This window comes from Pristiophorus japonicus, chromosome 20 (genome assembly GCF_044704955.1).
Source record: "Pristiophorus japonicus isolate sPriJap1 chromosome 20, sPriJap1.hap1, whole genome shotgun sequence".
NCBI lineage: Eukaryota > Metazoa > Chordata > Chondrichthyes > Pristiophoridae > Pristiophorus > Pristiophorus japonicus.
The window spans coordinates 22,248,111-22,263,165 of NC_091996.1; the positions used below are offsets into that span (position 1 = coordinate 22,248,111).

The following is a 15,055-nucleotide window of genomic DNA, read 5'->3' on the forward strand; positions in this document are numbered from 1 at the left end:
ATTACCTCCTCTTTGCCTTAAAGAAGGGTGGCAATTTCGGCCCCAGAGACTTTTAACAAAAAAAAAGGCATTTTACAGTGAAAAATATAAAAGAAGTGATGCTGGGCCACATTGGAAGTTAGGAGAGCTGATTGAAAGTTTGGTTGAAAGATAGATTTTTAAGTGGGTTTTTAAAGGTGGAGGTAGAAGGAGTTCTTTAGGGATTGCGTTCCAGAGAGTGAAACTAAGGCGGTTGAAGACTCAGCCACTAATAGTGCGACAAAGAGTGTGTGTGTGTGTGGCCGGGGTGGGCAGGTGGAGATGCACAGAAGACCACTGAGGACTGAAGAGTGCAAGAGGGGCATAATGCTAGAGAAGGTGAAAAAGGAACGGCAGTAATCATGGGGGATTTTAACCTACATATCGATTGGTCAAATCAAATCGCACGGGGTAGCCTTGAGGAAGAATTCATAGAATGCATACGGGATTGTTTCTTAGAACAGTATGTTACAGAACCTACAAGGGAGCAAGCTATCTTAGATCTGGTCCTGTGTAATGAGACAGGAATAATAAATTATCTCCTAGTAAAAGATCCTCTCGGAATGAGTGATCACAGTATGGTTGAATTTGTAATACAGATTGAGGGTGAGGAAGTAGTGTCTCAAACGAGCGTACTATGCTTAAACAAAGGGGACTACAGTGGGATAAGGGCAGAGTTGGCTAAAGTAGACTGGGAACACAGACTAAACGGTGGCACAATTGAGGAACAGTGGAGGACTTTTAAGGAGCTCTTTCATAGTGCTCAACAAAAATATATTCCAGTGAACAAGAAGGGCGGTAAGAGAAGGGATAACCAGCCGTGGATAACCAAGGGAATAAAGGAGAGTATCAAATTAAAAACTAATGTGTATAAGGTGGCCAAGGTTAGTGGGAAACTAGAAGATTGGGAAAATTTTAAACGACAGCAAAGAATGACTAAGAAAGCAATAAAGAAAGGAAAGATAGATTATGAAAGTAAACGTGCACAAAACATAAAAACAGATCGTAAAAGCTTTTACCGATATATAAAACAGAAAAGAGTGACTAAAGTAAATGTTGGTCCCTTAGAAGATGAGAAGGGGGATTTAATAATGGGAAATGTGGAAATGGCTGAGACCTTAAACAATTATTTTGCTTCGGTCTTCACAGTGGAAGACATAAAAACCATGCCAAAAATTGCTGGTCACGGGAATGTGGGAAGGGAGGACCTTGAGATAATCACTATCACTAGGGAGATAGTGCTGGACAGGCTAATGGGACTCAAGGTAGACAAGTCCCCTGGTCCTGATGAAATGCATCCCAGGGTATTAAAAGAGATGGCGAAAGTTATAGCAGATGCATTCGTTATAATCTACCAAAATTCTCTGGACTCTGGGGAGGTACCATGGGATTGTAAAGCAGCTAATGTAATGCCTCTGTTTAAAAAAGGGGGCAGACAAAAGGCAGGTAACTATAGGCTGGTTAGTTTACATCTGTAGTGGGGAAAATGCTTGAAGCTATCATTAAGGAAGAAATAGCGGGACATCTAGATAGGAATAGTGCAATCAAGCTGACGCAACATGGATTCATGAAGGGGAAATCATGTTTAACTAATTTACTGGAATTCTTTGAGGATATAACGAGCATGGTGGATAGAGGTGTACCGATGGATGTGATGTATTTAGATTTTCAAAAGGCATTCGATAAGGTGCCACACAAAAGGTTACTGCAGAAGATAAAGGTAAACTGCGGAGTCAGGAAATGTATTAACATGGATAAAGAATTGGCTAACGAACAGAAAGCAGAGAGTTGGGATAAATGGGTCCTTTTCAGGTTGGCAATCGGTGGTTAGTGGTGTGCCACAGGGATCGGTGCTGGGACCACAACTGTTTACAATATACATAGATGACCTGGAAGAGGGGACAGAGTGTAGTGTAACAAAATTTGCAGATGACACAAAGATTAGTGGGAAAACGGGATGTGTAGAGGACATTGAGAGGCTGCAAAAGAGATTTAGTTAGGTTAAGCGAATGGGCTAAGGTTTGGCAGATGGAATACAATGTCGGAAAATGTGAGGTCATCCATCTTGGAGAAAAAAAAAATAAAAGGGAATATTATTTGAATGGGGAGAAATTACAACATGCTGCGGTGCAGAGGGACCTGGGGGTCCTTGTGCATGAAACTCTTTTTGGGAGTAAACAAAAAACATTAAACCGTGCCCCCCCCGATCTGGGGGAAACACCAACCATTTACAAGGCTTTTTTTTTCCTTTTTTTTTCCTCCAAGTGCCCCCTATCAAAGGGGAGGGGGACACTAAAAACACCGGCAATTAAAACAAATTAACTTAAAAACATAAAATCACATTAAAATTTGGTTGCCGGGCGTGATGATGCACTCCAGTCCCTCCGATGCCCACCTCTCGCGGAAGGCCGCGAGCGTACCGGTGGACACCGCGTGCTCCATCTCCAAGGACAGCATGAATCCCAAAAAGTTAGTTTGCAGGTGCAGCAGGTAATCAGGAAAGCGAATGGAATGTTGGCCTTCATTGCGAGAGGGATGGAGTACAAAAGCAGGGAGGTCCTGCTGCAACTGTACAGGGTTTGGTGAGGCCGCACCTGGAGTACTACGTTCAGTTTTGGTCACCTTACTTAAGGAAGGATATACTAGCCTTGGAGGAGGTACAGAGACGATTCACTTGGCTGATTCCAGAGATGAAGGGGTTACCTTATGATGATAGATTGAGTAGACTGGGTCTTTACTCGTTGGAGTTCAGAAGGATGAGGGGTGATCTTATAGAAACATTTAAAATAATGAAAGGGATAGACAAGATAGAGGCAGAGAGGTTGTTTCCACTGGTCGGGGAGATTAGAACTAGGAGGCACAGCCTCAAATACGGGGGAGCCAATTTAAAACCGAGTTGAGAAGGAATTTCTTCTCCCAGAGGGTTGTGAATCTGTGGAATTCTCTGCCCAGGGAAGCAGTTGAGGCTAGCTCATTGAATGTATTCAAGTCACAGATAGATAGATTTTTAACCAATAAGGGAATTAAGGGTTACGGGGAGCGGGCGGGTAAGTGGAGCTGAGTCCACGGCCAGATCAGCCATGATCTTGTTGCATGGCGGAGCAGGCTCGAGGGGCTAGATGGCGTACTCCTGTTCCTAATTCTTATGTTCTTATGTAGGTTGAGAATGTACGGTGGAGTAAGGCTATGGAGGGATTTGAAAACAAGGACCAGGATTTTGTCTATTAAACACACAATATCTGTATAATTTTCACTGTGTTGTAGACCTCAAATTTAGGGTGCAGGATGGGGGAGCGGTGGGAATTACACTGATCCTTTCAGAAATTGTACTAAATAGAGGATGTCTTGTCAATGATGATGAATTACTAAGACCCTTTCTAAGACCCATAACTGCAGTTACGATCTTTCACATGAGTAAAAGGAACCCACTGCCACTGCTGAGGAGTGTTGCTTATTCTGCGAGCAGGGATCTCCTTGTAGAATCTTAAGGATTCATTGTAGAACACCATGCACTGCTGCAAACCATCAGATGTCATTTTGCACCACTGACTTCTCATTTTTGAACTCCACACATGTGAAGTAACAATCCTGCAGTCAGTGAAATTGACATCCAACCTCATTCAAAAGGACATTATCATGGGAGACTGATTTCTAATTACCACTCACTCCTTAATCTCTATTTCTGTAAGTTTGTATTGCTACTGCAAAAAGATTTATTAAACATTCAGCCTTATGAAGGGTTAAAGTGTTTCTAACTGACTTTTCCGAATAAAGGATTTTGAGAGTACTTGGAACTCTAAGAATAGAAAGTCCTTTGCGGCTTTCAAACTACAGGACAGAAATTTACTGTTGCCAATAGTAACGGATGGGAATTTAATGGATTCATGCAACATTCCTCTGCCTGCTATTTTGCAGAGGCGTTTGGGTGAACTCCTCCATTAAAATACCAGCAGACAAAGGAATATCATACAACATGTTGGTTGGTCATCCACTGATATCGGTAACAATAATTTCTGGACTCACAGATAACCCTCAAATAAAAGATCCTTTAGTTTCTAATAATGATTAATAAGTGTATTTACTTACGGTGTAGATTAGAACACCAGTGGTGCAGTTTTGGACAAGTTAAAGTTTACGTAGTTTGGATTTTATTAGGAGATGAGAGTGCTGAAATCAAGCCCAAAGATAACATAGGAGTGTGAATGAGGATTTCAGCAACAGCGGGGTTGAGGTAACGGCAGAACAAGTGATGTTGCAGAGGATAGAGGTGTACCGATGGATGTGGTGTATTTAGATTTTCAAAAGGCATTCGATAAGGTGCCACACAAAAGGTTACTGCAGAAGATAAAGGTACGCGGAGTCAGTGCAAATGTATTAGCATGGATAGAGAATTGGCTGGCTAACAGAAAGCAGAGAGTCGGGATAAATGGGTCCTTTTTGGGTTGGAAATCGGTGGTTAGTGGTGTGCCACAGGGATCGGTGCTGGGACTACAACTGTTTACAATATACGTAGATGACCTGGAAGAGGGGACAGAGTGTAGTATAACAGAATTTGCAGATGACACAAAGATTAGTGGGAAAGCGGGCTGTGTAGAGGACACAGAGAGGCTGCAAAGAGATTTAGATAGGTTAAGCGAATGGGCTAAGGTTTGGCAGATGGAATACAATGTCGGAAAGTGTGAAGTCATCCACCTTGGGGAAAAAAAACAGTAAAAGGGAATATTATTTGAATGGGGAGAAATTACAACATGCTGTGGTGCAGAGGGACCTGGGGGTCCTTATGCATGAATCCCAAAAAGTTAGTTTGCAGGTGCAACAGGTAATCAGGAAGGCGAATGGAATGTTGGCCTTCATTGCGAGAGGGATGGAGTACAAATGGTGCAGTTTTGGTCACCTTACTTAAGGAAGGATATACTAGCCTTGGAGGGGGTACAGAGATGATTCACTGGGCTGATTCTGGAGATGAGGGGGTTACCTTATGATGATAGATTGAGTAGACTGGGTCTTTACTCGTTGGAGTTCAGAAGGATGAGGGGTGATCTGATAGAAACATTTAAAATAATGAAAGGGATGGACAAGATAGAGGCAGAGAGGTTGTTTCCATTGGTCGGGGAGACTAGAACTAGGGGGCACAGCCTCAAAATACGGGGGAACCAATTTAAAACCGAGTTGAGAGGAATTTCTTCTCCCAGAGGGTTGTGAATCTGTGGAATTCTCTGCCCAAGGAAGCAGTTGAGGCTAGCTCATTGAATGTATTCAAGTCACCGATAGATAGATTTTTAACCAAGAAGGGAATTAAGGGTTACGGGGAGCGGGCGGGTAAGTGGAGCTGAGTCCACGGCCAGATCAGCCATGATCTTGTTGAATGGCGGAGCAGGCTCGAGGGGCTAGATGGCCTACTCCTGTTCCTAATTCTTATGTTCTTATGTTATGTATGACAAAATAAGCAGTCTCTTTAATGGATAGGTTATGGGGTTTAAAGCCAAGCTCATGGTCAAACAGGTTACAGAGGTTGTGTGTTTTCAGATTCAGCTTGAGTGAGAAACCAGGGAAGGGGATAGATTCATGGAATAAGGTGTGTAGGTTTTGCTTGGAGTTGGAACAGCATGGCTTTAAGTTGGAGTCAAAGATGGGACTACTTACTCTAAAGGTAGAGTTGGCTATCAATGGCATACAAATGGAAGCTGATTGCATGCCAGCATGTCGTCAAGGGGCAGACAGGGAAAAAGTTTGTATTTATGTGGCACTCATATATCTCATCCAAGAAACACCCCAAAAAGCTTCCCAAATAATAAGTGCATTTGATATGTAGTCATATTTGTTATGTGGGCAATAGGAGGGGATTCAAGATTTAACCTTGGCTTACTCATGATTTGACCATGCAATCGATGTAGTAAAGGTGCTCCCACAGTGGTGTAGGGTAGAGAATTCCAGGATTTTGACCCAGTGACAATTAAGGATTGGTGTGTGACTTGGACGGGAACTTAAAGATGTTCCCATGCACCTGCTGCCTTCGTCCTTCTAGATGGTGGAAGTGCAGTGCTACATTTAAACACCTTTAACGTAGAAAAACATCCCAAGGTGGATGGGGGTGTAATCAAATGAACATTGACATCAAGACAAAGAAGGAAATATTGGGGGGTGGCGGGTCAATGATAATCCTGGAGGTGACAAGACTTCACATGGTGGTGAGCTTAAGTAGATGAGTGTAGTTAGGGCATTTGATGTGCAAAGTGAGGTTGAGTGAGGACAGGAGAATGGAGAAGTCAGGGATGAGAGGTGACCATGAGAATTTAAGTGAAGTTTGAAATCACCGTGGGTTGCGGAGTCACTCGGTGCAAAGACTACGTGAGAAGAGAGGAAATTTCAGCAAGGAAGTTATTGAGATATTTAGGAAGGCAGTAAACAATACGAACTGAGGGGGTAGGAGAGGGTGAGGTGTTCAAAGGAGGACAGAATGACAGAGGAATGGTGGGGTCTGGAGTTAGAAACATAGAAAATAGGTGCAGGAGTAGGCCATTCAGCACTTCTAGCCTACACCGCCATTCAATGAGTTCATGGCTGAACATGCAACTTCAGTACCCCATTCCTGCTTTCTCGCCATACCCCTTGATCCCCCTAGTAGTAAGGACTTCATCTAACTCCCTTTTGAATATATTTAGTGAATTGGCCTCAACTACTTTCTGTGGTAGAGAATTCCACAGGTTCACCACTCTCTGGGTGAAGAAGTTTCTCCTCATCTCGGTCCTAAATGGCTTACCCCTTATTCTTAGACTGTGATCCCTGGTTCTGGACTTCCCCAACATTGGGAACATTCTTCCTGCATCTAACCTGTCTAAACCTGTCAGAATTTTAAACGTTTCTATGAGGTCCCCTCTCATTCTTCTGAACTCCAGTGAATACAAGCCCAGTTGATCCAGTCTTTCTTGATAGGTCAGTCCCACCATCCCGGGAATCAGTCTGGTGAATCTTCGCTGCACTCCCTCAATAGCAAGAATGTCCTTCCTCAAGTTAGGAGACCAAAACTGTACACAATACTCCAGGTGTGGCCTCACCAAGGCCCTGTACAACTGTAGCAACACCTCCCTGCCCCTGTACTCAAATCCCCTCGCTCTGAAGGCCAACATGCCATTTGCTTTCTTAACCGCCTGCTGTACCTGCATGCCAACCTTCAATGACTGATGTACCATGACACCCAGGTCTCGTTGCACCTCCCCTTTTCCTAATCTGTCATCATTCAGATAATAGTCTGTCTCTCTGTTTTTACCACCAAAGTGGATAACCTCACATTTATCCACATTATACTTCATCTGCCATGCATTTGCCCACTCACCTAACCTATCCAAGTCACTCTGCAGCCTCATAGCATCCTCCTCGCAGCTCACACTGCCACCCAACTTAGTGTCATCCGCAAATTTGGAGATACTACATTTAATCCCCTCGTCTAAATCATTAATGTACAATGTAAACAGCTGGGGCCCCAGCACAGAACCTTGCGGTACCCCACTAGTCACTGCCTGCCATTCTGAAAAGTACCCATTTACTCCTGCTCTTTGCTTCCTGTCTGACAACCAGTTCTCAATCCACGTCAGCACACTACCCCCAATCCCATGTGCTTTAACTTTGCACATTAATCTCTTGTGTGGGACCTTGTCGAAAGCCTTCTGAAAGTCCAAATATACCACATCAACTGGTTCTCCCTTGTCCACTTTACTGGAAACATCCTCAAAAAATTCCAGAAGATTTGTCAAGCATGATTTCCCTTTCACAAATCCATGCTGACTTGGACCTATCATGTCACCTTTTTCCAAATGCGCTGCTATGACATCCTTAATAATTGATTCCATCATTTTACCCACTACTGAGGTCAGGCTGACCGGTCCATAATTCCCTGTTTTCTCTCTCCCTCCTTTTTTAAAAAGTGGGGTTACATTGCTACCCTCCACTCGATAGGAACTGATCCAGAGTCAATGGAATGTTGGAAAATGACTGTCAATGCATCCGCTATTTCCAAGGCCACCTCCTTAAGTACTCTGGGATGCAGTCCATCAGGCCCTGGGGATTTATCGGCCTTCAATCCCATCAATTACCCCAACACCATTTCCCGACTAATAAGGATTTCCCTCAGTTCCTCCTCCTTACTGGACCCTCTGACCCCTTTTGTATCCGGAAGGTTGTTTGTGCCCTCCTTAGTGAATACCGAACCAAAGTACTTGTTCAATTGGTCTGCCATTTCTTTGTTCCCCGTTATGACTTCCCCTGATTCTGATAACTTCTCTTATAACTGATGAATATGCTAATGAAGGAGAAAATGTCTCATTATAATGTTTCTTTCTCTTGCTCTTTATGTTTCTCATTAATACCAAGATGTAATTCTCATTTGATATTTTTTTTTTCCTTTTTCTTCATTGAGAGGCTTTCTAGCTTCCTGGGACAGGGCAGTCCAGACTCTGCACTTCTCCGCAGCTGGCAATAATCCCAATCCTCGATAGCTGTCATGGGGCACATTGAAAATGTTTTTCACTCTCAGTTGAATGGTTTGACAGCACCAGGAGCTCCACCTAGCAGTGGGCTAGTGATCAGGAACTCTTAAAGCAATCCCACCTGTAGCATGCCTTTGAGTGCCAGGCAGCCACAAATCTGTTGCCTAACTGTGTGACTAGGAAGGCAGTCATGGAATCATTAGCATTCCAGGCCACAATTATCTGTCCTTGGTTCTTTTGCAGAAAGTACTAAACTATGGAAATGTTGTCAATATATTTCTAATACATCTATGTTTGTGGGAGAGATAAGGATCCTTTGCATGTGTTAGTAGAACGCTGGTAGAAAGAAGGTTCAACTCTTACCATGTTCTGAAGACTCTGTCGGTACAGCAAGACAATTTAATTTAAATAGTACCTTTAATTTTAATAGTATAAATTATATTGAAATGTGTGTTGTTTAGCAGATACTACTTCTCAGTGTTGTCATGCGTACTATTTTACATTAAAAACAATTTACACCTGAATGTAACCTATAATTCTGCAGCAGTTTGTTCCTCCAAGTCCTTACTAAGGTGTTGTGGACTGCTGCTACCTGTGGACCTATACGCTAGAGTGAGTAGCTCTCTCCAAGAAAATAAGAAGCAAGAGGAGGAAATAACATATTTGAACCGAAATGTTGAATGTTCTTGCGGCTTATTGGATTGTAATGCTGATATTTCTTCATACCAGTATCCAATTTTATTTCAATTTGGGGGATATCATGCTTGTAGGTCATTGAAAAATGAAACTGTTGCACGTTAATTACTTTTGGTGGTGTAAATAACTCCTGGTGAAGGCCAGACTGTTCCTACGTTTTTCCCAGAGACTTTGCTGCTGTATTAGGAGCCTTTGAGGAGACAATCTTTCTTTTTCACTTTTTGCTCCTTAATTAAACGGCTTTTATTCAGTCTTGGTAAAGAAGTGAGATTTTTCAATCCACATCACCATAGATATTTTGAATCTTAAGCCTTTTTAATATTTTCATACTGGTTAAAGATCGAGATCTTGCTTTTGATTGGCCAGCTTATTTTCTTTCCAATCAAACTGGTCTTGTGAACCTCATAATAGATATGTGAAGTAATAGTTAACTTCTTGTACTGTAGGATTCTTTCAAAAAAACTAATGGAGAATGCAATGTTGTACATTTAAAATCAGATAACAAATAAATAGGACAGTATGATCTCATAAATAAGTCCCATGTGATAAATCATCAATAGCGACGGGTAAAAATCAACCATGCAAGTACATGTTTGTCACACCGCACATCCCTGTGACAATTAGAGAATTATAAACCATTTTAATGAATGTGCTTGTAGATCTTATGACACTGAAAAATTAGTTGAAAATGTTTTGTAATACAGGTGTGACGTCCGAAATCCGGAAACCTCAGGACCGAGACCATTCCGGATTCCGTATATTTCCGGATTTCAGAATGTCTTTGCCTGGGCCGAGGTAGGTGGGATCGGGCGGCCGAGGTAAGAAGGCTCAGGGGGCGAGGTCGGGCCGTCGAGGGCCGGGGCAAGAATGGGCCGCTGAGTTAAGGGGGCGAGGTTGTGCCGCCGAAGACCGGGGTGAGGTCAGGCCGGGGTGGAATTGGGTCTCTGAGGACCGAGCAGTCCAGATTTCGAAACATTTTCCGGTTTCCGGACGACCCCGCCACGGATCGGTCCGGATTCCGGAACATTCCGAATTTCGGAACTCCGGATTTCGGACACTCAACCTGTATTATTATGTTACCGTGACGGAAGAATTGCAAGTGCGTGAGCTTTAACTGGAGTGACGGGCTATAGGTTGAATGAGAAGCATTTGGTCGAGATTGCAGACCAGAAGTTGTTTCTTTTTGCGCCAATATACTCTCTTCTTTCCTGAATGAAGAATGAAGTTACTGTTGCTGGAATGCAGCTCCGCAGGGACCGTCTGATATAAGAACATAAGATAGAGGAGCAGGACTGGGCCATTTGGCCCCTCGAGTTTGCTCTGCAATTCAGTGAGATCATGGCTGATCTTCTACCTCAACTCCACTGGCCTGCACTATCCCTATATCCTTTGATTCCCTTAATATCCAAAAAGCTATCGATCTCTGTCTTGAATATGCTCAACGACTGAGCATATCTCAGCCACATATCTCAAAAGGCTTCATGATCCTGCCCTTTAATTAGACCACCTGAATATGTGTTACATGTGTATAAAGATAATAAAAGGGGTTTTTGTTTGAGGAAATTGGAAGATGATAAATGGCGCTGAGGATAGCATCATATACTAAACGGGACAAGTGTGATTGGGGAAGGACGAGGAAAATGGGATTATAGTAGATAACTCCAGCAGAAGAACTAGATGTGATGGGCTATATGGCTTTTGGGCTGTAATTCCTATGATTGACTATTCCCATAGATTATGATGGTCCTGCGCAGTTGGACTGTTGTGACATTGCAGACATTCCAGTGCAGTCCTGAAGGAGCATGGTATTGTTGGAGGCGCTGGGGTCAATTTTTACGCCGGACGCACATTGGGTGGGCGGAATTACGACACTGCCTGCCTGACACCAGCACGAGGCCCGAAGCTTTTTTCAAGGTCGGGCTCCATCTGCATAATTTCAGCGAGCTGCCAGCACTCATTGAGCCCTGACAGGCAGCTCACCAATCAAGAGCTGTGCCAGAGCTTATTTAAATAATGTACCTGCAATGTTTCCTGTGCAATAATGGTAGTCGAAGTTTGTAATTGTTTGGCATTATACCAGGAAAGCCTATCATACAATAAGTTTAATTGTTTGATGTTACAGTAAATTCATGTACGATAATTAGAGTTTCTCAAAGTGAGAATTAAGTGAGTAGTAACTATATACAATATAAATAATGAAGTACATTAAAACTTGCTAATATTCAAATCTTCTAAATCAATCCACTGTTGCAGCTCTCTCATTAATAGAAAAACATGTAAAACAGCCTGGGGCCGACCTAAATTTCTTGCTTACACACTTTTGTTCAGTCCTGATTATGCCCACCAGACCATTTTTATGCATCGTCGACTATGGTAATGCATTATACCATTCTGTGTGCACTAATAAGCATTCCACATTGCCCATGTTGTGTCCTCCTGTGATGGGAGTAGGTTAATTGCAGTCACAGATAGAATCTACACTCAACTAGATCTTGTACTGTTCCTGTTGTTGAGGCCAGTATGTTTTCAAAAAAAATTATATAACAAAGGTCTGCAGGCCACAAACTAACAGAAGTGAAGGCATCCTCAAATGGTAGTGTGGAGCAGCCTCACATTCCCACCGTTTGGAGAACGACAAGAATGGATGCTGCCTTGATGCCATTCCTGCCATGAACACGCGGCAGGATGTGTGCAAGCGGCTATTGTGCATTACTTTCAACATGTTTTATACGGAGTTATTAAATAAAATTGCAATACTGCACAGATTCACATTGCATCATTCATGATATTTTAAACTTGTCAATGTTTGGAAGACTATATACCCACCTCCGTTTTTGTATCACATTGAAGAGTATTTTAGTGGAACTGCAGATCATTGAAATATGAATTTCAGATTTTTTAATTTAAAATGAAGGCTGGCCCATTGATCAGCTTGACATTTTATTTAATTACAGGATGACAGATATTAAAGGAATATTTTTTCCAGTAAAGATTCCCTACTATCTTTGAAATAACATTCACGCTCTTGTTATGAAATGACACAATTTGTTTTAGAAATCGACCCAGTTGCCCAAAGTGACAGTTGCTGTCTTTCGAGCAATATATCCTGCACTCTCTACTTTGTGGACACTTTCTCCTGAAGGTGTTGATTGCCTTCTGGAAACATCTGTAAGCCTGATCTTGTCCTCACCCAATGTGTACATACACTACTTCCAGCAGGGGTTCCTCGGGAGGAGGAACCGTGGCTAATCACTTCTCTAGCCAAGGGCTTCTGCAGCCAGCTGAAGCTCGCCTCTCACTGCCCGGGTGCGATCCATTGACTCACTTACAGAATTGAACCTGAAATCCTCCTGATCTGTATGTCACAGTGGTGTCGGGAGCTGGGTTGCCGAAGTGTATCAGGTCAGATCAGATAAAGATAGTTTAAAAAGTCATAATAGGAGCTTACTGACCAGTTACATGGAAGACAAACTAAGAAGAGATATTACTGTTAAAATAATGCTGTAAAATTAATTTATCTTCAATGCAGGTGACGACTTCAACAGGCAGCAAGTGCTTTTCATGCCGTTCAGTAGCAGAAAGAGATAAGTGGATGGAAAATCTACGGCGTGCAGTACAGCCAAATAAGGTAAAAAAAAACTGACTATAAAGTTCAGTGATGTTGCTGCCTTTTAGAGCTCTATTTTGAGTATCAAATAGTATTGTGAGGTTTTTTTTAATGAGCTTTACATAGAGCACTGTTCCAGACTTTCTTAGTGTTTTATTTAAAACTGATTTTATGCATTTCCATGAAAGCTATGGAAACAGACGTAAATATATAGTTGGTGACTCACAGTTTCCTCTTCAACCAGGTTGTGGTTCTCCCTATTTCCCTGATTTTCCCTCCTGCTTGGTGTCCATATTCCTCCTCTATCCTGTGAAGCACTGCGAGATCTTTTACATATGTGACAATTACCATAGAAATAAATATACGTTGTTGCTTTCAGAGGCAAAGCCTGTCTGGCAGCAAACATATATAACCACAGTCACCAGCCCTTTTATGGTGGGGCTTCCGCTTTGACATAGTTGGGTGTCTGTAGAGTGATAAGCAGCTAGGAGACCAGAGTTACGCTGGCTGTGCCTCACATTATGCTCTTTAACGAAGGAGCTGTACACATGCTTGTGTACTCCAGTTGCCAGGTGACTAATATTTTATGAACGGGGCTGGCAGTATCATTTGTCTCGGAAGATGATGGTTCCAGCCCCAGTTCAGTAGTTAGAATGTGGCTTTGTGTTATGGTGGAATCTGGTGCAAAACCCAAGTGGCGTGAGCTCACAGCAGGGGTTCCTCAGGAGGAGGAACCATGGCTAATCACTTCCCTAGCCAATGGCTTCTGCAGCCAGCTGTAGCACCCCTCTCACTGCCCGGATACGATCAAGTGGTGTGAGCTTCAGGAGTCAGATTAGGGCCTGTCTACTGAGTTATATTAATAAAAAGGAAAATTTGGAAATATGAAACAAAAGTAGACAAGGGTGTTTCTGTTTTACTTTTTGCTGAGTTATGCTGATGCGTTTGCTTTGATGCACATCCAAAACAACTTTGCATCAAGACAAAAGCAGTGGATTGACTACGCTGTTAAAGGCTGCATTAGAGGGAGCAGCTTGCGGCGGCCCTGCCCGGAAATCGGCACGGTCCCGGCCTGCAAGAGCATCAGCAGGCCGGGGCCATCAGAGGCAGCAGCATACGGCGGCGGCATACCACTGCAGGAGGGCGACGGCTGCGAAGCCAGGTGCAGATTGCAGTGCGGGCAGGCACAGCAGGAAGGGCGAGGGAGCGGCATGAGTTTGTAGAAGGAAGTGACCGGGGCCCAGGAGAGGCGTGAGTTCAGGGCCCAGCAGAGGCGAGAGACCGGAGCAGCATGGGCCAGCCCACACTGCGATATGTGTGCGCACTAGGTTCGTGCAGCAGAGCTGGTCTCCAGTTGTCTTGGTTAATCCTTACCACTGGACCAAGGCCGAGCTCTGTCAAGCCCGTGTGGTGGCTGGTGTGCAACGGCCACCACACGTTAAAAAAATTCAAGCACAGGCATCTTCCACCCTCCAAGATGTAGTTCGGGATCTGGAATATTAGACCCTGTGAACTCATTCCTTTTTGGCGTGGAAGCAAGTCATCCTCACTTCAAGGGACTGCCTATGATGATGATGAAACCGATTGAGTTCCGACACATAATCAATCCTGCAAACCACCAGTCACACAGCAGTCCAATAGTAGGGGATTGAGACTACCTGCATGTAATAGTAATCACAATTTAATTAGTAATGCACAAGTTTCTTTGTACGCACTGGAAATATTAACAGAACACACTTTACACATTTGCAGTTTCAGATCACATTTTAATGACCACAGTAATGCATTCAGTTCAGTGGCTCTGATGAAGCAGCAATTTGCAGATAACATGGAACAGGTCACATGCCTTGTTTTCCTGTGCGGAAAGTCAGAAGCTCTTGCAGAGCAGTAGGTCAACATTTGGAAATGCACTGTATAACATTTCTCTCAATAAGGCAGTTATATTGCACAGCATGTCGACATAATGCATGTTATTTACTGCACTACACACAACAGAACATGTGGCCATGATGGCCTTATTACATTGCCTGAAACAAACTTCATTTGCAGTTGTGAGCTGACAATTCTATCAAAAACTGATTTAGGTTGCATATTGCAATTTTTTTTGGTCACTTTTTTTTAAACCATGATGGACCTCAAAATGAAGGAGTTGCCTTATTATTTATTTGAAATCCCCTCTGGTTTCTCAACGTAAGCTGTGAAAGGCAGATTCTAAATAAATGCAGACCTGCTGCCAAAGAACAGCTTCACA

General features: G+C 43.1%; 1 protein-coding gene across 8 annotated transcripts in view; it reads left to right on the plus strand.

Moving 5' to 3' along the window:
• LOC139232434 (disabled homolog 2-interacting protein-like) overlaps positions 1-15,055 on the plus strand; it is a 1,003,994-nt gene that overhangs the window by 884,864 nt on the left and 104,075 nt on the right. For all 8 annotated transcript variants that reach the window (XM_070862610.1, XM_070862602.1, XM_070862603.1 and 5 more), the window contains one exon: positions 12,727-12,825. In XM_070862610.1, coding sequence (XP_070718711.1) covers positions 12,727-12,825 — 99 coding nt within the window. The remainder of the gene's footprint in view (positions 1-12,726; positions 12,826-15,055) is intronic.